Source organism: Accipiter gentilis, chromosome 5 (assembly GCF_929443795.1).
Source record: "Accipiter gentilis chromosome 5, bAccGen1.1, whole genome shotgun sequence".
NCBI classification, from domain to species: Eukaryota; Metazoa; Chordata; class Aves; order Accipitriformes; family Accipitridae; genus Astur; species Astur gentilis.
In genome coordinates this window covers 40,499,128-40,526,968 of record NC_064884.1, presented here as the reverse complement: position 1 = coordinate 40,526,968, position 27,841 = coordinate 40,499,128, and the positions used below count along the sequence as shown (strand labels likewise).

Below are 27,841 nucleotides of genomic sequence, written 5' to 3'. Positions count from 1 at the left end.
TGCGGGCCGGCAGCCTTCGGCAGGGCTCGGCTTCGCCGGGCCAGCGCCGGAGCCGCGCTGGGAGCCGAGGGGCAGGAGCCTTCGCCTCCCGGGGCGCCGCGCTCCTCCTCTGCCGACGCCCCTGCCCCGCGGCCCTCCCCGCGCCGCCCCTTCTCCTGCCGCCGAGGGGCCGCGGCCCCGGGGGGCCGGGTCTGTTGGGGGCGGGCAGAGGCGTCGGCGCTGCCCCGGCGAGGGGCCGAGCCGGCGGGGCGCGCAGAAGCCGGCCCGAGCCCGAGCCCGAGCCCGAGCCCGGGCCCGGGCCCGAGCGCGGCTCCGCTCGGCTCCTCTGCGGCTCCCGCCGGGCCCTTCAGCCCCGGCCGGCCCCGGCGCGGCAGGGCACGATGGCGCCCGGGCTGGGGCCGTGGCTCCTGGCCTTGGCCTTGGCCGCGGGGCCGGCAGGTGAGAGCCGGGCGGGGCGGGCAGCGAGCCCGGGGCTGGGCCCGGGGCTGGGGCTGCCCGGGGCCGCGGCCGCTCCGGCGCCGGGCGCGCTGTCGCCTGGCGCTGGCCTTCCTTAGCGGGGAGGCGGGGAGCGGGCGGCGGAGAGTGCGGGGGAGAGGGCTTTCGGGCAGCGGGTCGGGGCGCAGGTGTCGGGAGCAGGCGCGGCTCAGCCCCGGGGCGGCTGGGGCTGTGCCGGGGCGGCGGGTGAGCGTCCTCGGGCCGTGGGCGCGCCCTGCCCGGCTGCCTGCGCTCTCCGTCCGCAGGGCTGTGGGCGCAGCTGAGGCTGGTGGAGGACGGCGGAGGGCTGCGAGCGCCCGGGGACACCGTGCGCCTCTCCTGCCGGGGATCCGGATTCAACTTCGGGAATTCCACAGTTTGGTGGTACCGTCAGTCGGCCGGCGGCAGTCTCGAGTGGGTGTCCTACAAGAGCTCTGATTACTCAGTCATTGAATTCGCGCAGTCAGTGGAGGGTCGAGCTACTGTATTCTGGGACAGTTCCTGGTCCGAGTTGTATCTGTCCCTGCGGGACCTGCAGCCTCGGGACTCTGCCCGCTACTTCTGCGCTGTTAACACGCTGTCGCACAGGGACAGGAAATCCAGCTGAGCTTGAACACAAACCTGCTGGGGCCCGGCCCACAATGTCAGAACTGTTGGGCAAGGGGCTGCTTGGGGTGGGGGCCTCAGGGGGGTTTCCTGGCAGTGAGGTTCCATCACTCTGCGCCGCAGGAGTTCCTGGCCTTTCATGCACGCTGTAGGAATTTTAACTTATGGGAAATTAAAATATAGTAGGATTGTGGGCAACAAAAAACCTGGAAACACCTTCCCTGATACCTTCCACTTTCCTTCCTTGCTCAGCTTCTTACCATAATTCCCAGCTCCTCTACTTCCTCTGTCCAAGTGGCCCATGGGTGATGGGGTTGGAGGTGAAATCATAACCAGTGCAGAGGAGTTTTGGGGGATAAGCTGGGGGGCTTGAGCTTACACATCTGCCCCAGGTCTTCAGTGCCAAGGACAACCCAGTTCTCACCTGCCCAGACCCTGGTACGACGTTTGCTGCTTGGGCTGTCTCTGAGGCCCATGACCAGGAAGAAACAGGTGTATAAGTATTATTATGAGGGAGTGTGTTTAGGAGTAGGGTGCTGGGCCAGAGCGGAGGGAGCAGAGTGGGGAGCAAGTTTGCATAGGGGTGCCCTGTCCAAGTGTAGCTGGGGTCAGAGGGTCCCATCCAGGAGCAGCAGCTCAGCAACACCAAGGGATGTGGGGCCAATGGGAGAACAACCTGCCACCATTAGGGCCAGTTCCTAAGTCCCTGCAGCACTCTCCAATCCTTTTTGAAGAGGAAGATTGGGGTGGCCCTACAGCAACACATCACCTTTTGCCCATCAGAGGTTTTCCTGCCAAACAAAGGCTCTGTGATTGCACCCTGCAGTGTGGGAGACACCTGGGAGTGCACCAACAGCTTCAACTTCTTCTGCTCCTCCAGCCCCACCTCTCGCCTTCACTGTTATCATAGACCAAAGGTGCAACTAGGAGCAACTAGGACTGGCTACAGTGACAGAGGCACAGACAGGGAAAACATGGGCAGAGCTGTTCTGCAGGCAGAGAGAAGCTGCAGAGAGGTGAAGCAGATTGGGCCTGGCCATATGGACCGCCATGTGCATGGGCTTATTCTTCATCCTAGGTAAGTGGAAGGAAGGGGTGATGCCCTCCAGGAACTAAGCATGCCCCTGTGCTCTGCATGGCTCTGTGCAGCTGTGCTGCCTGCTTGCAGCCTGCCCTGCCTCTGCCTCTCGATGTCATCAAACATCCCTGCAGAGCACAGTGGGAAGAGGCCTCCTCCTCTTCTAGCTGTGAGTTAGGCACATCTCTCCAGCCTGTCTCCTCTGCAGTGTGGGGACAAGCAGGGCACCTACCTGCTCCTCCCATATCTTGGGGCCTAATGTATTACACCTGGAGCAGACACACTGCTCATGGGGCACTGCAACCCACCTTGCAAAGACAAGGTCTTAGGATGGCAGCATAGGGCCCAAGGCCTACTTGCCTGTGAGAGGTCCTTGTCCCTCCTGTGGTCATTCAGAGTAGTTTCAGGGACAGGAGGGTGGCTTCCTCACCCTCCCAGCTTGGCAAAGACAAAGGGATTTGTCCCCCAGGTGCAAAACCTTCCTGCTTTGAATGGGAAAATCAGAAATAGTTCCCTGTATGACAGAGAAAAGGAGGGAGGGGCACATGGTGTCTCCCTCCTCATGAGCCCTGATTCCTGGTACCAGCTCTATTCCTCAGCCCATCTTTGTCAGCTGGGTTCAAAGATAATGATTTAGTCCTCCCACTAGGCCAGTGTCATCACAATGCCCCGTTAGCATTGTTCTTACCTTTGCTCATTAGAATGATCATGGCTATTTCTTCTACACTGCAGGAGTCACTTGCCAGGTGGCCTTGGAGCAACATGTCAAGGAACTGGCTGTGTGAGAGGGTGATGGAGTCAACAGCAAACAGACAGCACCTTGGAGAAAGAGCCGCCATGGTCTCTGGTGACCCATGGGAACAGGATATCACTTTACTCCTCTTCCTCCAACATACCAGCCAGCAACAGACACCCGTGGCAGAGGAGAAAACCAGTGACCCAGATTCACGGGGAGAAATGGCACCAGCAGCTACCAAAGGAAGTGCTGAGTGCTGGCAGTGGGTGACTCTCTGCTCAGAGGCACTGAAGTGTCTGTCTGCTGGCCTGACATACTAGCCCAGCACAGGCAGTCAGGGTGCTAAGAGGAGCTATGTTTCAGTACCAACCACTTCTGAGGCAGCTCGAACTCCTTCATATGCTGCCAATATCTCTTTTTCAGTTGGAGTATGGCAGGCCTCGGATCCTCGATATCCTCGACTGCAAAACCCCAGGGGTCGGCCTCGAGTCTCCCCAGGTGCATTTTGCCAGAGGCTCCAGGTAGGGCCATTCTCCCTGGCTACAGTGTAGAGCACATTTTTAACATCTTGTCCTGCCCGGACTGGTCCAAGGGCTACTGCATGAACAGTCTCCCTCTTAATTTGTTCAAAGGCTTGTTGTTGTTCAGGGCCCCATTTAAACTTCTTCTTCTTCTGGGTAACTTGATAGAAAGAGCTTACAATTAGACTGTAATTTGGAATATGCACTCTCCAAAAGCCCACAACACCTAAGAAGGCCTCTGTTTCCTTTTTATTAGTTGGTGGAGACATAGCTGCTATTTTGTTGATCACATCCATGGGGATCTGGTAACTCCTGTCTTGCCATTTTATTCCTAAAAACTGGATCTCTCATGCAGGTCTGTGACGGTCTGACAAATTATAGTCAATGTCTCAAACATTCGTTAAAGAACTTTGGTGGAGAAAACGGCCTCTGTAAAAATGCTGGAGTTTTGTGAACAGGACAATGCAGCCAAAGGAGAGGGCCCCACGGAGGATGGGAACGCACTTCTCCAAAGCCACAATTCCTTATCTTAAGTGACCAGGAGAAGGAGCACAGCGTATGTGCCTGGAGGAGGAGGCCCCACGGAAGATGGGACTGTGCTTCTATCTTAAGCGGTCATGCCAGCAGAAAAAGAAAGGCAATTCTGCAATGAACCCCCTCCCTCCAAAGCTCACCTACCGATTCCAGAGAACCCTGGGAATGGGACTGTGCATGTTGAGACCATCGACTAACACACTACAAAAGAAGGGAGAACAAGTTCTCAGTGCGCACCCTCTGGAACTGGATCTCTATACTGGCTGGACCAATGCTGGACCCAGGACTGGTAAAACCCTTTCCTTCTTTCCTTCTTTCCTTCTTTCCTTCTTTCCTTCTCTCTCTCTCCCCCCCCCCGCCCCCCTCTTTTCCTTCTCTCTTTTCCACAGTCCCTACACCTCATCCTTTTAAACATAAACCGTTGACCAAGTCTGAGACTAGGAGTGGATCTAGCTGCCCCTGAGCTCCTCTTTGAGAAGGAGTCCAGAAAGCAAGGGGTTCTGCTCTGAACCTCATGATTCAACGGGAGGGCTCTCCTTCTGATAAATTTCATGTTCCTTTTTTCATTTCTTTTTCTACACCTACCTCCTCTTTTCAAACAGCAGCTTAACAACATGTTGCAAGGTTCATATTGACAAGTTCACTTGTACATGGGCAAGGTTAGCTAGGTTGAATAAATGCTGGTTGTTGTTTGAACTCCCCTGCTGTTGTTTCACCTTAATTCTGCAAAGGAAATCCACGAACCTGAGTCACTCCAACTCTGGGATGTGACAAGGTCCCTTGACCTTACTTTGTTTTATGGCAAAACCAGTCTTCAAAAGGATTTGGATTATTTTCTTCCTCTTCTCAAAGACTTCTTCTGCCATGTTGCCGCATACAATGATGTCATCAATGTATTGCAGGTGTTCTGGAGCTTCACCTTTTTCCAGTGCAGCCTGGATCAGTCCATGGCAAATGGTGGGGCTGTGTTTCCACCCCTGGGGCAGTCGATTCCAGGTGTACTGGATTCCCCTCCAAGGGAAAGCAAACTGTGACCTGCACTCCACTGCCAGAGGGATTGAGAAAACGCATTAGCAATGTCAATTGTGGCATACCACTTGGCTGCCTTTGAGTCCAGTTTGTACTGAAGTTCTAACATATCTGGCACAGTAGCACTCAGTGGTGGCGTGACTTCATTCAGCCCTACTGTTAGTCTCTGCTCCCCATTAGATTTCTGCACGGGCCATATGGGAGTGTTAAAGGGTGAGCGAGTCTTGCTGATCACTCCTTCGCTCTCCAATCAGCAAATCAGCTTATGGATGGGAATCAGGGAGTCTTGGTTGGTGCGATATTGCTTCTAGTGCACTGTTGTTGTAGCAATTGGCACCTGTTGTTCTTCAACCCTCAGCAACCCCGCAACTGAAGGGTCCTCAGAGAGGCCAGGCAAGGTGGCCTGCTGTTCAATTTCCTCCGTCTCCAATGCAGCTATACCAAAGGCCCAATGGTACCCCTTCAGTTCCTTGAAATAGCCCCTCCTGAGATAGTCTATGCCAAGGATGCACGGGGCCTCTGGGCCAGTCACAATGGGGTCTTTATGCCACTCATTCCCAGTTAGACTCACTTCATCTTCCAATACAGTTAAGCTCTTGGGATCCCCCGTCACACCAGAGATACAGATGGGTTTGGCCCCTTTATAACTTGATGGCATTAGGGTACATTGTGCACCAGTGTTCACTAGAGCCTTATATTCCTGTGGGTCTGATGTGCCAGGCCATCGAATCCACACCATGCAGTAGACCTGGTTGTCCCTTTTCTCCACCTGGCTGGAGGCTGGGCCCCTCTAATCCTGGTTAGAGTATCCATTACTCACTTTTCGCAAACGTGAATCAGAAGTCCCTTCAAGAGGATCAGAAATGAGATCAGCCCATCTACTGCATCTGGGGGACTGCTCACGGGAAACTGGAGTGGCATTTTTCCAAGTAGAATCCTCTTTTCTGATTGCTTTTTGTCGTGGTTTAACCCCAGCCAGCAACTAAGCACCACGCAGCTGCTCACTCACTCCCCCCCATCCAGTGGGATGGGGGAGAAAATCAGGAAAAAGAAGTAAAACTCGTGGGTTGAGATAAGAACAGTTTAATAGAACAGAAAAGAAGAAACTAATAATGATTATGATAACACTAATAAAATGACAACAGTAGTAATAAAAGGATTGGAATGTACAAATGATGTGCAGGGCAATTGCTCACCACCCGCCGACCGACACCCCGCCAGTCCCCGAGTGGCGATTCCCTGCCCCCCCACTTGCCAGTTCCTATACTGGATGGGACATCGCATGGTATGGAATACACCGTTGGCCAGTTTGGGTCAGGTGTCCTGGTTGTGTCCTGCGCCAGCTTCTCGTGCCCTGGCTAGGCATGAGAAGCTGAAAAATCCTTGACTGTAGTCTAAACAGTACTGAGCACCAACTGAAAACATCAGTGTTATCAACATTCTTCACATGCTGAACTCAAAACATAGCACTGTACCAGCTACTAGGAAGACAGTTAACTCTATCCCAGCTGAAACCAGGACACTTTTTCTCACAACTCATGTACCTGTGCATCTAGGACTGAGGTAGGTTCTCCCTCCCATTTCCTCACGTCCTCTCCATGGTCACGCAGGTAAAACCACAGATTAGCCCGTTGTATGTACTTTTTACCTCCTCTCTCTTGGGCAGAGGAACACCTACTCCTAATAGCTGCGATGCAGGCCTGTACAGGCGGGGAGGACATATCCACTTTGAATTGCTGGAACTCCCGGGACAATTCCTCTACAGCCGAGACGCAGGCCCGTAGGGAGGAAGAGAGACATCCTTCGTATTGTTGGAGCTGAACAGCCAGTTCATCCACTGTTTGTCCACAGCCTTCTTTCCAGGACATCACTGCCAATGAGTTGGCATAGGTTGGTGGTGCACTTCAAAGAAACTTCTGCCACATGGGTTGTGTGCATTGGACTTCATCTGGATCTGTGGGTGACTGTGCATTTTCTGGATCATTATAAATCACCTCCAGCATAGCTAATTCCCTCATTACTTCTCTCCATGGTGGTCTACTTGCCTTGGTGACATGGAACATCATCCTTGAAGGGGTACCTTTCCTTCACACCTGACAGAAGTTGACTCCAGAGGCTGAGGACTTGTGTTTTTGTGCCAGTCACCTTGTCAATGCCCCCTTCCCTAGACAGGGATCCCAGCTGCTTGGCTTCCCTACCCTCTAATTCCAAGCTACTGGCTCCCTTATCCCAGCATCAGAGCAGCCAGGTAACAATGTGTTCACCTGGGTGGCAGCCAAAATCTTTTTGCATGTTGCACAACTCAGGGATAGAGATCAGATGATTATTTCACCTCTTCCTCCTATTCTTGTGATGACCCTGGTTCACCTTCATCCCTCACTAAACGATCTGATTTCTTTGTGTGTTTCTTATTTTGTATAGGGGTGACTCATACTGGCACAGTTGGTTCTCTGGTTCAGCTGCAGTGCCCGTCGCCGGGCTTGGGGTAGCCACAGTGCCTGTCACTCTGTTTTCCCTCTCTTCCCCCTGAGGGTGCTGCCTAATATCAAGCAGTGTTTGATAGATGCTGGCCAGGGCCCAGCACAGTGCGGTAAGTTGTTCATCTCGGGAATAGCCACAGCATTTTCCTTTCAAATATTCTACCACTTCATGAGGGTTCTGTAGTTGTTCAGGAGTGAAGTTCCAAGCCACTGGAGGTGAGAATTTCTCTAGATACCTGCCCATATCCTCCCACATGCCGTGCCACTCATGAATATCCAGCCTTGGGGCAGGTCTCTGGGTGGTATTCTTAAAAAACTTTTTTGTACCCCTAAACAAGACCTGAAACATAGCACTAACAGCATGCTGGCTTGCACATCCCAAGGATATTCAAAATTCTCAAAAGCTGTTGTAATTAGCTGGAAGGAGAAAAGTGAGATGAATGAACAGGGGGAAGTATCCCCCCGACTTCCCCATGGACTGGGTGCACTTACCAATAACTTCCGATAGAAGGCACCCAAAGTATGGAACTGATATCACTGCCGCATAGAGATACCAGCTTAACCTCATGACCAGTGATGTAATCATTTCATAAGTCGACATTACCCAGTATAGCAAAATGATAATCCTGATCCCCCTCCCAGAGGTGATAAACGTAACCACAGGGAATACACAGTGCATATAAGAACTTACACAATGCCACCATGTGAACAAATGAATCAACGCTGTGACTAGCGACTATTTAACTAATATAAGAAATGTGTATAACGAATTTGTTTTAACACACTCTGGCCAGATCTGTCGTTATCTCAACCCTTCAGGCCCCATGTTGGGTGCCAAAAAGGACTGTTGTGGTTTGAGCCCAGGCGGTAACAAAGGACCACGCAGCCGCTCGCTCACTCCTCCCCAACCCCTCCAGTGGGATGGGGAGGAGAATCAGAAAGGAGAAAAGAAAAAAAATGGAACCTCATGGGTTGAGATAAAGACAATTAACTGGGACATATATTGGTTTTGTCTGGCAAGGTTTTGGTAGCGGGGGGGGGGGTTACAGGGGTGGCTTCTGTAAGAAGCTGCTGGAAGCTTCCCCTGTGTTCGAGAGAGAGCGAGCCCATACCAGCCGGCTCTAAGACGGACCCGCCGCCGGCCAAGGCCGAGCCAATCAGTGATAGTGGTAACGCCTCTGTGATAACATTTTTAAGAAGGAAAAAAGTTGGGACGGAGAGAAACTGCCGCCGGAGTGAGGAGTGAGAACATGTAAGAGAAACAAGCCTGTGGACACCAAGGTCAGTGAAGAAGGAGGGGAAGGAGATCCTTCAGGCGCCAGAGTGAAGATTCCCCTGCAGCCCATGGTGAAGACGCTCGTGAGGCAGGCTGTCCCCCTGCAGTCCAGGGAGGTCCACGGTGGAGCAGATATCCACCTGTAGCCTGTGGAGGACCCCACGCTGGAGCAGGTGGGTTCCCGAAGGAGGCTGTGACCCCGTGGGAACCCCATGCTGGAGCAGGTTCCTGGCAGGACCTGCAGATCTGTGGAGAGAGGAGCCCATGGAGCAGGTTTTCTGGCAGGACTTGTGAACCCGTGGGAGACTCATGCTGGAGCAGTGTGCTCCTGAAGGACTGCACACCGTGGAATGGACCCATGCTGGAGCAGTTCGTGAAGAACTGCAGCCCGTGGGAATGGCCCACGTTGGAGGAGTTTGTGGAGGACTGTCTCCCATGGGTGGGACCCCACGCTGGAGCAGGGGAAGAGTGTGATCAGCCCTCGCCCTGAGGAGGTGAAGCGGCAGAAAATAACGTGTGATGACCATAAACCCCATCCCTGTCCCCCTGTGCCACTGGGGGGGCTTGGTGGTGAAATTGGGGAGTGTAGTTGTGCCTGGGAAAAAGGGAGGGGTGGTGGGAAGGTGTTCTGAGATTTCGTTTTATTTCTCATTACCTTGCTCTGGTTGATTTGTAATAAATTGAGTTAATTTTCCCAAACTAAGTCTGTTTTGCCCATGACGGTAATTAGTGAATGATCTCTCCTGTCCTTATCTCGACCCGCAAGCCTTTTGTTATATTATCTCTCCCCTGTCCAGCTGAGGATGGGGGAGTGATAGAACGGCTTTGGTGGGCACCTGGTGTTCAGCCAGGGTTAACCCATCACCAAAAGAGAAGTTACAACAACAACAACGGTACTAATAAAAGAATATACAAAACGAGTGATGCACAGTGCAACTGCTCACCACCCAGAATCCGACGCTCCGCCACTTCCCCCACCGAAAGCCAAGAGCTCCCTCCCAGCCCGCTACCCATTTATATACTGAGCATGATGGCACATGGTATGGAATAGCTCCTTGGCTATTTCAGGTCAGCTGTCCTAGCTGTGCCCCTTCCCAGGTTCCTGTGAAAATTAACTCTATCTCAGCTGAACCTGGGACAGAAGGCAAGACACCAGCATGGCTGAGTCAAGACCTGCTGGTCAAACTAAAGGGCAAGAAAGAAATGCAAAGGCAGTGGAAGCAGGGACAGGTATCCTGGAAAGAGTGTAAGCATGTTGCCTGGTTGCGTAGGGATGGGGTCAGGAAGGCCAAGGCACATCACGCCAGACTAACCTGATCACCTTCTACAGCAAAATATCGTTTTCTGTCAACATGAGGATAAAAGCAGTGGATGTTGTTTACCTGGACTTCAGCAAAGTGTTCAACACTTTCCCACATCCTTCTGCTGGACAAACTGGCAAGATGGAAGGGTGCCCTGTGAGATGGGTAGGAAATTGGCTAACAGGCTGCACTTAGCATGTGGTGATCAATGGTTTTAGTCAGCCTGGCAGCCCGTCACAAGTGGGGTTCCCCAAGATTGATACTGGGCCTCATGCTGTTTCATATCTTCATAAATTATCTGGATGGTGGGTTTGAAAGCACCCACACCAAGTTTCCTGATGACACAAGACTGGGTGGTGAGGCAGATGCATCAGAAGGGAGAGACATTGTACAGCATGCCCTGGACAAGCTGGAAGAGTGGCCTAGCAAGAAAAGTATGAAGCTTAACAAAGAGAAATGCAAAGTCCTGCACCTGGGATGAAATAACTAAAGGGCCCAGTACAGGCTTAGATCTGTGTGGCTGGGGAGCAGCCTTGCTGGAGGGCACCTGGGGGTCCTGGTGCACAACAAGCTGAAACTGAGCCAGCAGTGCACTGCTACAGCAGCAAAGGCAAGTCAGATCCTGGGCTGCATCTGCAGGGGCATTACTAGCAGAGACACAGATATGATCATCCCACTCAGTGCTTTTCAGGCTGGACTTGGAGTACTGTGTCCAGTTCTGGTCCTCACAATTTGTCAGACACAGACAGACTGGAGAGGGTCCAAAGAAGGGCCACAAAGATGATCAAAGGGCTGGAGAATCTGTCCTATGAAGAGACACTGAAGGAGTTAAGTCTTTTCTCCCTGGAGAAGAAAAGACTTAGGGGGAACCTCATGACAGTTTTCAAGTAATTAAAGAGTGGCTATAGAGGACAGAGGCTCTTCATTCACAAGGAGCCACATGGAGAAGACAAGGGGCAATGGGTCCAAGTTGCACTGGGAGAGGTTCATCTTGATATAAGAAAGAAACTTTTTACAGTGAGAACAATCATTCACTGGACCAACCTCCCCAGAGGTGTGATAGAATCTCCATTACTGGAGGTTTTCAAGATGCAAATAGACAGGGTGCAAGGTAAGCTCGTAAGCTCTTTCCTACAAAAGACCAGATGATCTTTTGACATCCCTTCCAACCAGGGCTGTTCTATGATTCTCTGATTCTATTCTGGGAACTTCAGAGGCTGTATGGTGAACTGCAGGTTAGTGCACATTGCCTGGGTTCCTCTCCAACATGGCTCAGTTTTTCCTCTGTGGCCTGGTTGCAGAGCTATGGGATCATGGCGATGTGGTGGGGTAGCTTACAGAAGTACAGTAGTGGATGAAGCCAGGCTGTTTAGGAAACACAGGCTGGGAAGGTGAGGAAGGGGAATTGCCCTTTCTGTGAGAGAACAGCTGGAATTCATGGAGCTCTGCTTTGAGATGTACGATGAGCCAGCTGATAGCGTAAGTGTCAGGATTAGAGGGCAGATCAGCATGGGTGACACTGTGGTGGGTGGCTACTACAGATCACCTGATAAGGAAAAAGTAGACAAAGTCTTCTTCAGACAATTGGAAGAAGCCTCACGTTCACTGGCCCTGGTCCTCATGGGGTACTTGAACCATGCCAAATGCATGCCGGTGGGACAGAACCCCTGGACTTCAGGAGAGCAGAATTTGTGCTCATCAGGGATCTGCTTGGAAGAATCCCATGGGTTATGGTCCTGGACAGAGGAGGGGTCTATGACTCTGCATTGGAAAGCAAAGCTACTTTCCAGCCAGTCTGTCTTCCTTTTCCCACGGTCAAGTTCTGAGTTGTTGGTTCTTTTTGCATGCTTGTCTCCCAAATCTGAGACTATAACAGGAGCAAGAGCTTGTGAGCATCTGTGTTTGCAGCTGATGAATCCTAGAGATCACAAGCAGAAGCCCAGGGAAGTGGTAGATTAAGCAATTGCTTGAGCTGTTCCTGCCTGTTCACCTGTGTCTCCTGGGGTTGCAGATGCCCTTTCTCAGGTGCAGACAGAGGCCACAGACCCCACAGTAGGGAAGGTCTCAGAGTCTCTCATGCTTACGTGCCACATCTCTGGTGTACCCATCACTGACAGCAACTACGCTTGCGACTGGATCTGGCAGACTGCTGGCAGCATATAGTGTTGCAGTATCCTTTCACGGGACTCCAGCACATTGCTTCATCCTTCCAGACCTGAGTCACCATCTCTTCAAATCCCTCCAGGAACCAGCTGTCACTGGAAGTGCTCTCGCCACCAGTTGCAGACATGGCCACCTATTTCTGCAGCACCATAGAGCTGGAAAAGGCCACAGTCCTTGAAACACAGACAGGGCCCAGGCAGAACTGGAAGGAGGCTGGTTAAATTCAGCCAGGTCTTTTGTGGTTGGCTGAAGTCAAGGCTCTTGCTAGACTTCTCAAGACTAGTCTGGTCTGATTTTCCTGGAAAGCAGCACAATGGTGCTGCAGCAGCAGCAGCAGACTCTTTCTCAAGCACACACAAAAGCCACGAACATGCTGATACCTTCTTCCTTTCCTCTCAGTCTCTCCCACAGACAGAAAGAGAGAAAGACTGTTTTTTATTTTGGAATAAGCACAATGAGCATTGAAGGAACTAAAATTTTAACATGGAAAGGCTGAACTCAATTGCATTTGGATACCTCATATTGTTCAGGGAGTCTCAGAGTAATGTTGCAGCAGCACATAACAATAGTCAATCAATGGTATCTGAGAAGAATGGCACTGCACAGAGGGGAACTGTACTGCCAAGCTGATTCTTCCCAGGATATGTTGAAAAATTTCTTCTCTGCACTCCTAGATTTAGCTTCATGTGAATAAACACACATTTTCTTATTCTGAGGACTGACCATTCATCTCTTTATTTGGAAGTGTAGTTTTCATGCAAGTCCATTTGCATATGTCTCCATATGGAAATGCACCTATATGCTTATGTACATGCACACATTGCCCTAGGCATCCTATACAAGAGATACAGATATGTGGGAGGTCAGTTATCCCCAAACTTTGCCCTGATTACCATATTTGGTTCTAGGGAAGAATTGCTGCAGTGGATTAATCTAAGAGCCATTCAACACAGCAGACTGCCTGTCAGGCCAATGTCAGATGTCTTGCAAAGGCTATAAATACAAAGCAAATACTACTTCATTTCTTCTGTTACCACCCTCCTTTCTTGTAGGTGTCAGCAACTCAGGGACTTCGCCAAGCAGATATTATAGATCTCTTTTTAAAGCACTGCTTTTAGCTGTCCTCTCCATAGTGAAGGTTGTGACTTACTGTTTGGTCTTAAATATCTAGTTTCCTAAGATCACCTATAGTGTCTCCAGGGAATCCATGACCAGTAACATTTCTGCCTTGGAAGAATGGTTGAATGGGATGGTTCTGTCCAGAGAAGAATATAATGCCCACTGCATCCTTTAAGAGAAAAGTCACCATCTTGACAGATGTATCGCAGATCCAGCTCTCCTTGCCAATAAAAGCCATGGACAGAGCCTCTTACAAATGTGTGATGAAATCAGGTGGACATGCTGGGAGCTAGACTCAGAGTGAGCTGTTCCCAGAAAAAGGAAATTGTGTTAAAATACAAATGGAGATTTTGAGGGAGTCAAGAATAGTGACACTGGAAGGGCCAGGATAGTTTCTTCTGGAAAGAAGCAGGGTAGACCCTTCAGCAAGGGCAGAAGGAATTCAAACAACCATGCATGCACAAAACACTGGCTAGTTCCCCTCCAAAATGTGTCTTCATCTGCCTAGGACACTTTTCTGGATGAAAGCAGGGCTCCCTCTCTTCTGATTTCCTCTGAAGCAGAATTCAAGGAGAGGTCTTCAGTCTTGTGGAACACAGCCTAAACATTCTCTCTAACATATCTCTGGCAGTATTGGAGCGCCTCCTGCAATTTTTTGGAGGAGGGTGCACCAGGACAGAGAAAAAAACAAAGACGGAACTCAACTTTTAAACAGAACAAATCCAAGCATGTGGCTTGCGGGAGGCTGTGAAGACAGGTGTGTTTCTGTGGCCACCCAAATGGAAAAAGACTGTTTAACTGCATCTAACTCAGTGCCAAGCAGGGTGCGGTCTCACTGCTCTGGGAAGATTTGGCAGCAAGTGGAGGGTGTGGGAGAGACACCTGTATGTACCAAGGCCAGTCACAGGAGGTATTTAGAGATTTTTTGTTCTTTTTGCCCTACCAACAGTTCAAGAGACTGAAAGTATCACATCAGACAATTCGACAACTTTCCTGGAGGAGTGAGGCAATAAGGAGGAGAAAACAATTTGACACAATAAAAGGAACAGCAGATGAACATGCCCATGTTAACAATGGAAAATATAGCAGCATTGGTACTACAAACAGTGATTAAAAAAGAGAAATACACCTTTGTACTTGATAACAACAATAACGCAAATAAACATACTGAGTAATACAGCATGGAACCAGAGATTTGTGAACAGGATGAAATAATGCTGTTTCCTTTTGTGTTCTAGAACTGAGTTTGAGGATTCAGAAACTGCTCCGCAATTCCAGTGAACCATTAATCAAAATCCTTAAAGCAAGATAAAAATCAAATTAAAAGGCAACTTCAGTTAACCATAACTATATGTTCAACTATATGTTCTCCACCTTCAAACTCAGCTAAAGGCACATATAAATAAATCAAAAGTCCAAAGCATAGCCAACTCAGTGGTCAAATAATCTAGTTCACAAGATCATGGAAACTGAGAAAAAAATGGTGCATATAATCAGGAAGAAATTCCCAACATGCTTATAAAAACGGCACTCAACAAGGAATATTAAAAATCAAATACCAGAGTAAATAAGCAACTTCAGCACATCAAGGCAAACGGAGTCCATTAAGCCACCATCAGCTAAACCAAAATAACTTTTGAACAATTCATAAACATGGACTGATTTTTTTTTTTTTTTTTTTTTTTGGCATGAAAATAGGCTTTGAGAACATAAATACTTCAAGGTCCAGAAACAGTTAGGAAACGTAGAATGAAACTAAATTGAAAATTAGTAAGACTGGGGCAGCTGGTCCCCAGATACTCTTTAAAATATTTCACCCTAACTCTTTTGATGTTGGTCAAAAGACAAACCAGTAATTGGGTCCTTTAAGTGAGAACAGCTCTAACAACTCAAAAGGAACAATATTTCGTTTTGACAAGTATGGGCAATATTTTAGTGAGAGAATAATACAACCCTATCTGCCAAAAAAAGCAATGCTGATAATGTTATTTTTAGTGTACAGCAACCTCTTTGGAACAGTATTAGATTGTTCAGAAGTGGAACAGTGTAGAGGAAAACAAAACCCAGCTCTTCAAAGGACATGAAACAGGAGACATCATCTGGCACTGAAAAAAGCAAACGTTTTTGTAGAACTGCCTATCACTGTGGGGACTACGTACCACAGTGACTGAAAAAGACTGAACCACTACACAAAAATTGTCTCACTGAATTCTCTTGAAGGCAGAAACATGGTGCCCTGCATAGTCTCTTTTTCCTCAGACAACTCTATGCACATACACAAATTTGATTCCCAGAATGACTCAGACAGCCAAAAGACCTTCCTATGCAAGACCAGTTTCCTCAACATTCACCATCAGATCTTGGATCTTGTAAGCACATCATTTTAGACTTCTGACTGTCAGCTCAAGTTGAGCAGATCAGGATTAACCTACTGTATTTAGATGTTTCCATTTAAGCTTAGCATTATGTTCTCTTTGTCTCAAAGCACAGAGGAGGTAAGATTTGTTCCCACTTTCTTGGTAAGCTCCTTTTAACTTCATATCCAACAGTAACCAGAAGCAGATGAGTGAAGAACACGAACGGGAGACTAGAAAGGATACTTCCCGCTAGTAATGTCCCAGCTACTAGACATCAGAACAAGGACTTTGAATCACATGTGGTTCCTCTGTATTTACCATTTATGAGTTTATTCAGGAACGCCTTGTTCACATTTTGGCCTTCTGCCACCTTTGCTTGACTTACTGCTTTGTCAGGATGAACCATTCTTGACCTTGAAGGAGGTGATGTCTGAAAATCAAGCAGCTCTCCTAGACTCCTCCTCTGTGCAGGACCATGACCCATGGGATTCTTCCAAGCAGATCCCTGAAGAGCCCAAATTCTGCTCTCCTGAGGTCTGGGGCTCCAGTCCTGCTTTTTACATTGCTCCTTCCTCTCTGGATCCTGAGCTCAAATACTGCATGATCACGGCAGTCAAGGCTGCTCCTCACCTTCACATCCACCATCAGTTCTTCCTCATTTGCCAGGTCCAGCTTATCAGCCATTTGTGTCAGGGAGTTTTCATCAGTACACTCCAGAAAACTGCTTGATTGCTTGTGCCCTGCTGTGTTGTCCTGCCAACAGGCATTTGGCATGGTTCAAGTACCCCATGAGGACCAGGGCCAGTGAACGTGAGGCTTCTTCCAATTGTCTGAAGAAGACTTTGTCTACTTTTTCCTGATCAGGTGATCTGTAGTAGCCACCCACCACAGTGTCACCCATGCTGATCTGCCCTCTAATCCTGACACTTACGCTATCAGCTGGCTCATCGCACATCCCAAAGCATGTATTCCAGCTGTTCTCTCACAAAAATGGCAATCCCCCCTCCTTGCCTTCCCAGCCTGTGTTTCCTAAACAGCCTGGCTTCATCCACTACAGTACTTCTGTAAGCTACCCCACTGGACGTCCATGATCCCATAGCTCTGCAAGCAGGCTGCAGAGGAAAAACTGAGCCATGTTGGAGAAGAACCCAGGCAATGTATGCTAACCTGCACTTCACCATGCATTTCAGTTCTTGGGTCATGTGAGCTATCCCACCATGCCTCTATGTTGTCAATGAGATCATAGCTCTACAACTACTAGAAGAGCTCTAATTTCTCATGTTTGTTCCCCATACTGCATGTATTTGTGCACAGGCACTTTAAAGGGGACCCAGCCATGCTAATTTCCCAGAAACTGTATGAGGGCTTTCTTTTTGCCCATAGATACTTCCTTATTTATGTACACACACTTGAAGTGCACCCCTTTCAGCCCTTTTTTTTAAATTATGAAGCCTGTCCTGTTCATATCAGTCCTCATATGTTTTGTACCAACCCTTCCCACCACTTTCTCACTCGATTGTTAATCATCCTCTTCCTCCACTGTTGTTCCTAGTTTAAAGCTCTTCTTATCAGGTTGGCCAGCCTGTTGGCAATGATGTTTTTGTCTCATTTAGTTAGGTGGATCCCATCTCTTCCAAACAGTCCTCAATCCTCAGAAAGGGTCCCATGCTCATAGAAATCAAGTCCCTTTTGCCAATGACAGCTGTGCAACCAACTGTTGACCAGCAGGATCCAGCCACTCCTCCTCACCACCCTTCCACTCACCAGCAGGATCAAATCAAAACCCACTTGGGCCCATGTGCCCTTGACCGTCATCCCCAGAGCCTGCTTGCTACTTTCCAGGACTCCTCTGGCAGTATCATTAATGCCCACATGGAAGACCAGCAGGGAGTAATAGTCTGTAGGTGAAATAAGTTTTGCAAGTCTTTTAACAACGTCCCCAATCCAAGTCCATGGCAAGGAGTAAACCTCCCTAGGTCACAGGTCCAGCTGTCAGAGGAGGCTTCTGTTCCTTGCAGCAGGCAGCCTTCCATTACTAATACTCACCACTTTTTCTGGTGCTCCTGCTCATGGTCAATGGGCTCAGACACCTCATATGACAAAGCTCCCAGCTCCTGATTTGCTATGACAGCACTGAATCTGTTCTGTAGTAGCAAATCTTCAGGTGAAGCAAGAGCCTTCCTCTTGGTGCCAGAAGTCACAAGCTCCCAGCCTTTGTGTTCATGGGAACCTCCATTTCCCATCCTGATGGGCATAGATTCAACTTGCCTCTCCTTTGTTAGAAAAGGGAGGAGTGAGCTCTTGAAGCTGCAGAGTCTCAGGGACTGAGTCTGTCTCTTGCTGTCGAGGTCCAGATAGTGCTAATGATGTAGAAATTGATTATCATGAAGTATTTGATCAATCTGCAACAACTCTTTTACTCTTTAGTAGCCACTTCCATAGGTACAGTGCCTCTGCCTAACAAAGAACAATCATTTTGCCTGCTTTCTCATCTTACTTAAAACAGCATAAAGACTTTCTAAGGCACCAGATGACCCTCAGACACCAACTCTAAGAGCCCAGATGAGGCACATTCCTCATTCTCCTGAGCACTGAAACCAAATTCAAGGTGAAAAAGTAGACAGCTTCCTGCGGGCCAGAATAATTTTCATAAATGCTTTGAGATAGCACTAAAAATACTGATATTTTTTTCCTGCTTTCTTTCCAGTTTAATTCCATGACACTTTTCAGAGGTGTAATGTAATCCTGAAGTTTTCACTTTTAATTCAACCTTTTTGTTATTATTTTAGACTGTTCTTTGAAAACCATATCATGTTCCTTCATGTGGTATGTTGGGTCAGAAACCACTGGAGAAGTCATGTGACTGCCTGTATAATCCAAAATTCTGTGTAGTGAAAAAGAAGGAAGAGACAGTTTTTGTAATGAAATATATCACTGTGGAGCTGGCTGGAGAACCACAATGATATATACAACATATGGCCCTGTACAAAAACCCAAAGAAGGAAAAAAGGCAATATATTTCAAGGAAGAAAGGAGATGGGTGGCTGAAATGATTAAGGAGATAAAGGCAACATTATTTTTGTATTTCTATTTACCCTGGACATGTGGAGCTCACAAGGTTTCTAAAAGATGGAAGAAAGGGTTAACTTGGGAATTCTGTACTCAGTCAAGCTATTTGAAATCATTGAACTATTCAATTATTGTTTTTCACTTTCCAGTTTTGGAAAACAATGTGTCTCTGTATACCCTCATAGAGTTGCACATGTGGATAATTAGGAAAAATATCTGGCTTTTGATCTCCTGTTTTTACAACCCTTCTGAATACCATGAGCAAAGAGTTACTTATTGGAATAAGTATTAACAGTGTGAGCACTGATAAGCTTGTATTTGGAAGTGGGACCACTCTCACAGTTGAACCAAGTAAGTACCATTATTTTATTTCTAAAACTTATGCTAAAATTAAGGCGGGGGAGGACAGAGTAATCTAATGGTTTGGGTTCACTGTAAGAATTTTCTGCTGCAATAATCCCTAGAGTGCACTCTCTCTGGCCAGGGTTTCAAGCTGAATCCTCAGCTTGTATCCACTTAGGAAGGCTTCACAGGAACAACTGGGCTACCTCTGTATATCACCATTATGCCATGATCCCCAAACACCTGGTGTGCACTACTTAAGTTTAACACATTGTAATTTATTCTCAGTCTGGTTAGCACGCTGGCCCAAATTTACTGTGAAGTGTCCTATCCTCCAGTGGATTTTCACTGCCTCATTTTGAGCAGGAACACACACCTTAGTGAAGACCTGACAGTGGAGAGTTTTGTGACAGATCTTTAGCTCGCTGGTATGAGAAGTTAGTTTTTGACACTGGCACCACACTCATAGTGTCACCACTGGCATGGAGACAGAGGAGGAAGGAGGTTAAATGTCCTTGGGCTTAAATTTTCTCAACTGCATCATATCCAAGACCGCTTAAAATGAATTAAAACTGGCTACCAAGTTGCCTAGGCTTTGAAAATGCAGATATGGTGAGTAGGGATTACAAAAAGCCTTAGTCCTTCCTATTTTTATTTGGAACTTCATGATGTACAAAAAAAGGTCACTGTCACCCCAAGCTTTTCTGTGGGAGTGTGAATGTTGGGGTAGCGGGGGAGTTTGTTAGGTTGATCTTTGTTATCCTAAACATCCAGGTGCATACCTTTAGAGTTGTTATGATGCTTTCAGAGGTCTGCATGTCTTAAAAGTGCTGCAAAAGTGTCCCATGTAGTTTTATATACCTAAACCAACCTGCTCTCATTTCAGAAGGGCATGGGGCTTCCTTCAGTGCTGCCTAATATCTGTCCAGGTCTGTAGAATACCTTACATGGGATTAAAAGTCTATTTTGGAACAATTTAAGTCCAATTCCAATTCCAAAGGGGTAAAGGAATACAAATTTACCATTCTGAAGAAAGATCTGTTCTTTCCAACCAGCAAATCCTCAGTTGTAAATTTAGGACCAGAAGAAACTGCCATATTCCATTATTTTAACATCAGTCTACATTGATTTGAAGATGATACTTGTCAAAAAAACAAAAAAAAAAACAAAAAAAAAAGAGGTAAAATATCCCATAGAGAATAGTAGAATCTGACAAGAAAAAAAACAACCAACAAAACACAGTCTAGGAGCTGGCAGGTGGAAGCCTGAGCAATGGTATTGCCATTTCAGACCTTTACAGAAATGCTGATATGATACTCTTGTTTCTCACGTAAAGGGGTTTTTATGTCTTTTTAAAAAAGTTTAGTGTGTTGGTTCTTCTGCTGACAAGAAAATATTTGTTTCTTCTCATCAGCTGAAGGTAGCATGTGGGCTTATTGACTGCAACAAGGTATTCTTGGTTTAAGGAAACTTTTACAGTACATTACTCAAATTTCTAAAACATCTTCACTGAGTTTCCCAGAACTTGGGTTAGAGAACAATTAATTTCACACACAAAAAAAAGGTATTAGCCTTGTCTTCTCCTCTACCCTGAAATGCTTTAAATCATTCTTTCCCTGCTTTTCCTGCCTATCTATCCTCTCTGATATCCTGATGCAAAATTACATGAAACTTCAGTTGCGTGAAGTTTCCATGCTGTTCAATGATTTGTCTTTTTCTAGCTAAGGATAGTATGAAATTTTCAAAGCTGCACAAAGACTTTAGGATTATGTTTCACAGTAAAAGGTAAAGGCCTTAAGCATCTAAATCAGGCAGTGTCTGTTGAAATAATAAGTTGAAGCCAAAATTTCCAGAAATTGGGCAACCTGACTCTTTTGTTGTTTGGGAGATACTAAAATGCATTTTAAGATGCTAAGAAAAGACATACTTTATTACCCAAATCTTTTGAGAATCCTCAAGATGAAAATGACGTAGAAAAACATGCATTAGTAGTCACTATAAGATATTCAAAGCATATTCTCTTGAGGGCTCAGTTAAAGACAGATAAGGGGATTGGTTTGGTTTGGTTTATTCTAGATAAAACTTTCATTAAGAATACTAAGGCCTATAACATTATGGAATATATAGCTCGTCCCATGACTTTGTAAGATTAAAGGGAAAAGAAGCACAACTTTTTGTGTTAATTAAATGCCACTGCCAGAATGTAATATACAAATCCCTCTCAAAAGTAAGCAGTGGTAGAAATTCATGGCTGTATTTTTAGGTAATGCAAAATAGTGGGACTCAGTTGAGGCTTCTGGGGTCTGATAAAGAAATAATTCTGCTTTATTAACTACAGTTGCACTGCGTACATTTGTTCTTGCTGAAGATCTTAGCCAGTGAGTTACACCAGAGAAGCAGCTTGCTAGTATGCTGGTTGTTTGAAAATACTGGAGATCAGAAAACATGAAAAGCCTTTAAAGATCTTCTCAGATAACAACGAATGCACAGGACTAACAGGCTGTGGCAAAACCATGTTACAGCACCTGGAAAGGAAATGTATGTAGAAAGAATAGCAAAATGAGCCCTTTTTGATTTACATGTTTTAACTGTGTGTTACTGTTGGTTTTGTCTTTGGCAATGGGACTCAACTGACTGTGGTGCCAAGTAGGTATTCTTTATGCATGAACCTTTTCTGAGTTGTTATTCTTTGGATTTTCACTTTTTTTCCTTTTCTTCCTCCTAAAATTCAGGTAGCCACTCCCCCATGCTTTAAAGTCACTAATTAGACTTCAGGCTTTCTATGTATAACATTTTTATATGTAATTAGACAATTTAAATATAAAAAACATGCTGATCCCACTTCCCAGGAGTTGCCAAAGAATCTAGACTCCACAAGGACAAGTCCTGTTGCTATATGTTAAATTTCTTTGGGACCTAACATCTATCCACTTACTCAGGAATCTTAATAATTTTCATAGTAATTGCTAGGTTTTAGAGTCATGCTTGGACAGTCTAAAGGGAAATAAATTTTCTGTGGAGGTTGACATTTAAGTTTCTAAGACTGTCTATTCTGTCAGAGTTAGAAAGACAGCACTGACAGGAGGGAAGGATAATGTACAAAAGCATTAAATGGAATCTTATGCAATATTTCTGTACTAGTTTAATGTCACTAAATTGTTCAGAGTTTGGGTTAAACTGAATAGGTCAAATGAAGTCAATGAATGTTTGATTCCTGTTTGGTATCTGTTTGCTGTAGGTGTTGACAACCATGGAATTGTGCTTGTTTTATTAGTAGACCCAACCCATGAAGTTATGACAGAGTACTACTTGACTTCCACTTCAGTACCTCAGTATTGGGGTATGGATGGTGGGGAAAGAGAGTAAAATCAGAGCCCCTTGATCAAACCTTGAAAAAATACCCTGTGATGAACAAAATGTTAGACCCGAGGGATCTCTTGACCAGACTGCAAGGCAGATGACATGCAAAATTCAAAGCCTAATGCAGCTTTCTTTAGCAAAAAGACCCATCAGGATGCTTCTGTCAAATTGGACATGTAAATCTTTTTTGATATGTCTCATAGCATTTCATAAGCTGAGAACTTTTTGGTAAGGATGCATGCTAAATGATTCCCATCAGTTCATGTTTTTATGTTAATTCATGTTGCTAATCTTGTCCTGACACTGGTATGTGGAATCACCCCAGTTTCTTCACCTATGACCTGAGGGCAAAGATATTTTATTTTTAAAGAAAACATGATATCAGAATGATTTGTGGGCTACTAAATTATTTTGAGACCAACTGTTTCCTTAAAAGACATCCCCTTCAAGTTTAAGCAATCTTATTTCATTACTTGCATGTCTTATAAGAAATTCCCAAAGAGGGCTGCTGCTATACAGTTGAAATTCAGGCTTTTGCAGTTCTCAAGCCTTTGTCATTTATGTATGTTGCTTAGAATTGGGAATTCAACTCTGAAATTCTTTCAAAACTGAAAAAAAATATAGCTAAAAGTTTCAGAGTAACTCTTCTGAAAGATGCATGAGAGAGAAAGGATCCCAAATCCTGTGAATACTTGTCAGCATCTTTTAGGTTCTTTCAAAACTCTAGCTCTTGGGCACGTTTTTCATGTGTCGATGTTTGTTGGTATATTAACACTGAAGGACTATCACTGAAGGTTATTACAGTAGTTGAAGGAAGATTGTAAGAAGAGTTGTCCATGGACATCAAAAGTTCACAGGCCTTGGGGTGTTCTTCGCTTCAAATCAGTTTATTATACAAATCCTGTGTTATACTTCTAACTGCCTGTGGAGTTGTGGGACTAACAATATGGTACAGCACATGGATGAGAAAGGTCACGATTTTGGAATAGGCACAAGAATTTCTGTTGAACCAAGTACCAATGCTATTCTCTTTTCATTGTCTCCAGACTGGGTTGGAATGTCTTACACCATGTGCAATGTCTACTGGGGAAGATCTCCCCCACAATTTAAAGTTCTTGACCTTATCAGAAACTCCTGGAGAAGTGGAGATATGCAATTCATAGCCTTCTGATTGCTTCTCTCCTACTCTTCTATCTTAGAGACAAAAATCCATCTTGTGTCTGAGCATTTGTTATCGAAAAGATCAACCTTGCCCCCACTCCAGCAGCAGTACTTAATTTCTGCAGCTAATGTAATTCGTTGGAGTAACCTCGCACAACAGTGATGCAACAAACTGTCTTCTCTTTGCCCTACCATTCTTGCAATGGTTAGACCTTTTTAGCCACATCAGAAGAAGATTTGGGGGAGGGGAGGGAAAGTAAAGGAAAAACAGTTATTCCTTCATGCCTCATGAATATGTAAGACAGTCCTTGATAGAAGTGTTATTTTTAGGAATTAAATTGTTGAGAAAGCAGAATGATTTGACTTTTGGAGTGGCATACATAAAAGTTCTCATTTGCAGGTCTCTTATTTACAAAATAGAGAATTCACATATAGGGACGAGCTTTGACAAAAGGAAACTTAGAATCCTGTGGAATTAAAGCACTTATTAAAAAAATACTCTCATACACCCTTTCTGCCTTTGATCTGATCTTTTGGAAGCAGCAGTAAGAAATAATGATAAAAAAGGCAATTAGTCATTGATGATGCTAGGAATTAGTCACAGCTGGAGTATATATGAATTCTAGGTGACTTAGCACTCAGGCAAGCTTGCAATAAAATCAAATCATGCCCAAACAATGCTTTTTTTTTACAGACATTCAAAAAAGTTCTAACCCACAAGTCATTGTGATGAAATCAAAGAATCTGGAAGGAGATGGCAGCATTGGGAAAGCAGCTTGTTTGGCAAGGAATGTCAATACAAAGACCATCAGCTTGGAGATGTCCTCTAATGAGGTTGTGTATGAACAGAGCACACCCATTTTGACATCAGTGGGGTTATATGATACTATTAAGGTGGTCAATGTGACAAAGGACACAGAGGTGACCTGCACAGCCCAATTCAACAGCATGACTACTACAGCCAACACAACATTGCCAGGTACAATTTTGTGGTACAACTGCAACTTATTTCTGGAGGCAGTGTCTTCTAGTGCTTGCTATTTCACCTGCTATTGAGCATTGCCTTGGGTAACCAGCAAAAATGGGAAAGACATCTGGTACTTAAGCAGGTAGAGCTGAAAGATGTTTAAAAGCATCTGAAATAATCTTAATTGTTTAACAACTTGGAGTTACTTTTTTGTGGGAAAAGACAACACAATCTTTTTTAAAATGCACATTTACCTATGGCTAAATACTTCACCACATAGCAGCAAATCTCTTAGAGCACAGCCTGAAATAGCCTTTCTAAAACCAACAAAAAGTTAAAGTGGTGGTGTGGTTGGTTTTTTTTCCTAAACCAGTTATATTTTGGGGGATTGTTTTTGTCATCATGATGCTCATTCAAATAGCAAAAATGAAACAACTCAGTAATTCTTTTGCTTCCTGCAATTTCATGGAGAAATCTTCTCCTCAAATTAATGTTAGAATTAGTGACCAGTTATCTGAGCCTGAGACCATACTGCACACGTGTTCCTATGGCAAAGGTCATATGAACATTTTGTTTAATCATTTTTAAAATTTGGATATAGTTTATAATGCATTTGCTTTATCATGCTACAGAAAAGGAGCCTGAAGAACCAGTAACAGGGAAGGTTTGCAACACCACAGACACCTCTGCACAAGGTTAGTTGCCTAAATAGATTATGAAGTTACATTACTGTGTTGGGGAGAAATGCATAGAAATGTGTTTTCTCAGGGGTAAAGGAATCAGAATACAACATATTCATCAAACACAGCCTGCTTTTTCAAGGTAGCTGGTTTAGTAACAGATAAGCAACAGGAAGCAAAATCCAAACTAGACAGATATTCTCCTTCCCTGTTGTTGCCATGTTTCCCTATCATCTTTTCCTTTGCTGTTGTTTCTTTCCCTGAAACTATTACCTGTGGTTTTTTCCACTTTCTGCCAAATATCACAATATCCAAATCTAGACCATGACCTCTGCCATCTTTTCTCTATCACTAAGCAGATACCAAAGTGGAGAAAGCGAACATGCTGTCTATGACTGTGTTGGGTTTGAGAGTCCTGCTGGCAAAAAGTATCGCCTTCAATACACTCATGAGTATCAAGTTGTTTCTTTTCTGAGGTAAGGAAGAACATAGCTTGGTCTGTAGCAATACTAGAAGCACATGCCAGGAAAGCCTGCCTGTCTTTGTATACTCCTCTAACTCCACAAGCAACGATACCTGTTCATTTGCTCCTGTTTCCTTTAAATAACTCTTGCAAGTTTCTGGGGAAAAAAATGCCAACCACAAAAAACCCCCAAACAAACCAACCCCTAAAACCAACTAAAAAAACGCCCACCCTCCCTCCCAAGTCACAACGAAAACAGTCCCTTTCTCTATCCAAAGCTCAGTTCTTGGTGGCTGGTCCCCAGATTTTCTTTGCAGGAAACTTGCTTTGCCAGAGCAACTCAGGTATTACCAGAAGTGCCTAAGAGATATCTCATTGATTATTTCAAGTAATAGAGCACAAAGCTTAGAGAAAAATCAAGACAAATAAGGAGTCAAAAGCAAGGCCCCCAAAACACAAACATGTGAAGTAGTGGGAGAAAAGAGAGGAGGGGGGAGGATTTTTAAATTAAGATATCCAAAGAGGCACAAAAGATAGTCCAGCCTAAGTTTTGTGAGTCTACCTGTCTTGACCTGACATCTATCAAACAGTGGCACATAGGCCCAGTTGCATTAAATAAAGTTTAAAACACATTTGCTCTTCCAGGCAGTGGGGAAGCAAGACAACAGCAATCTGAAGAACAGCAGGAGAGAGTGTGTACCAGCAGCACAATGGGTTGAACAGCCGATGTCCTATCTGCTGACAGTAACCATCCAGAATACAACACAGCACCTTCCCCTTAAGAATTTTATATTGTAGAATCCTGCCTAGCTAGTTTATTTGAAGAGTTGTAACTTCTTTTGCTATTTCTTTTTCTCTGTGAACTGAGGAGAGTGTATTTTTTCCTCAACCCCCTGCTTAGTAGAGATTCATCTCCCCACTCTTCTAGCCTTTGCATAGAAGCATCCAACCTGGTTCAGTAGTTTTGAAAAATCCAATCCTCACTGTAGATGTATGACCTGTTTAGAACACCTTTTACAGGCATGTTGCATTACTGTCTGGATTGATGTACTACTGCTGAGAGACTTCAGGGACCATAGATGCTATTTATAGCTTTAATGTTTTTTTAGATAGCTTTAATAACAATAATTTGCTATTGTAGATGAGAAGACCTATGTTAGATCTGAAATGATTCAATTCAACCAGATAATGTTCAGCCATAAAAACATTTCTTTGTTAAACCTGTATTTCTTCTGCAAAGCATATGGCACATGCATTTTAGATTACTCCAGTAGTGACCAAAATAAAGTTTTACTAAGTCAAAATGCTGTGTTTTGTTCTGTGTTTTTTTAATTCTGAATTTGAGGTAGAGATTGCTGAAATCCAACTGTTCTAATGACCAGTGAGATTAGAAATACAGTTTTGATAACCTACATTTCTTGTTGGCTGAATTTGTCTTTTCTAGACTTTGTACAGAGAAGTGGAGATTCTCTCTTGCACATTAAAAAGCTTCAGTAGAGCCATGAATTTTAGACTTAGGGGATTTGAATGAGGTCTGGTCTTTCAGATCACTTTGAAGAGACCCCAGCAGGAGATGTTGCATCATAGCAAAAAAAGACACATCTAAGGAGAAATCAGTTAAGAGACAGCTTGATATGAACATGAGGAAGGAAAATGCACATATCAGAAGAGAAGAAAACATTCTGGTTTTTTCCACTCATTGATACTAGGAAGAGACCAACAGGAAATAATATATGGGGGTTTGATGGAGCGATAGTTTCCATAGCAACTTGGTTATTAGTCAAAAAGATCCCAACACACACATTCCCCAACTCATCTTTCTCTCACAAGCAACAGGCAGGATGCTGTGGTCAACATTTATGACTAGGTTACACCATGCAAAATTAACTCCCCCTTGTTTTGAAAAACAAATTAACCACATCCTGAAGGGGAAATAACATTTTTCACATACTGAGTGAGTTACTGTTGGCTTCAAGATAGCTTCTGCAGAGTGCATAGTAAGGTCTGTTTAATTAAGGTTTGTCAGGTTAGTCCCTCAGACCTTGCAAACACCTAGAGGAAGACCCTCACCCTATGCAGAAGGTAAGTGAAATTTGTATGGCAAATCCAAAACAGTAAAATGCTT

At 45.4% G+C, this 27,841-nt stretch overlaps 2 protein-coding genes across 2 annotated transcripts in view; both read left to right on the top strand.

The window, feature by feature from the left end:
- Positions 1-27,841, top strand: part of LOC126038902 (M1-specific T cell receptor alpha chain-like) — a 198,391-nt gene that overhangs the window by 115,347 nt on the left and 55,203 nt on the right. The window lies entirely within an intron of this gene.
- LOC126038955 (Ig heavy chain Mem5-like) lies at positions 347-27,008 on the top strand. The gene is made up of 7 exons (XM_049801415.1): positions 347-438; positions 741-1,053; positions 19,039-19,094; positions 24,301-24,585; positions 25,206-25,268; positions 25,610-25,729; positions 26,362-27,008. The coding sequence occupies exons 1-6, from the start codon at positions 381-383 to the stop codon at positions 25,726-25,728; spliced, it is 894 nt and encodes a 297-aa protein (XP_049657372.1). The 5' UTR covers positions 347-380; the 3' UTR covers position 25,729; positions 26,362-27,008.

Excerpts from the sequence above, each read along its gene's own strand:
- LOC126038955 (XM_049801415.1), top strand. The coding sequence starts at position 381 with ATGGCGCCCGGGCTGGGGCCGTGGCTCCTGGCCTTGGCCTTGGCCGCG. Across the intron at positions 1,054-19,038 it reads TTCTGCGCTGTTAACACGCT|TGTGAGCACTGATAAGCTTG; the intron begins GTCGCACAGGGA and ends AAGTATTAACAG. Across the intron at positions 24,586-25,205 it reads AGCCAACACAACATTGCCAG|AAAAGGAGCCTGAAGAACCA; the intron begins GTACAATTTTGT and ends ATCATGCTACAG.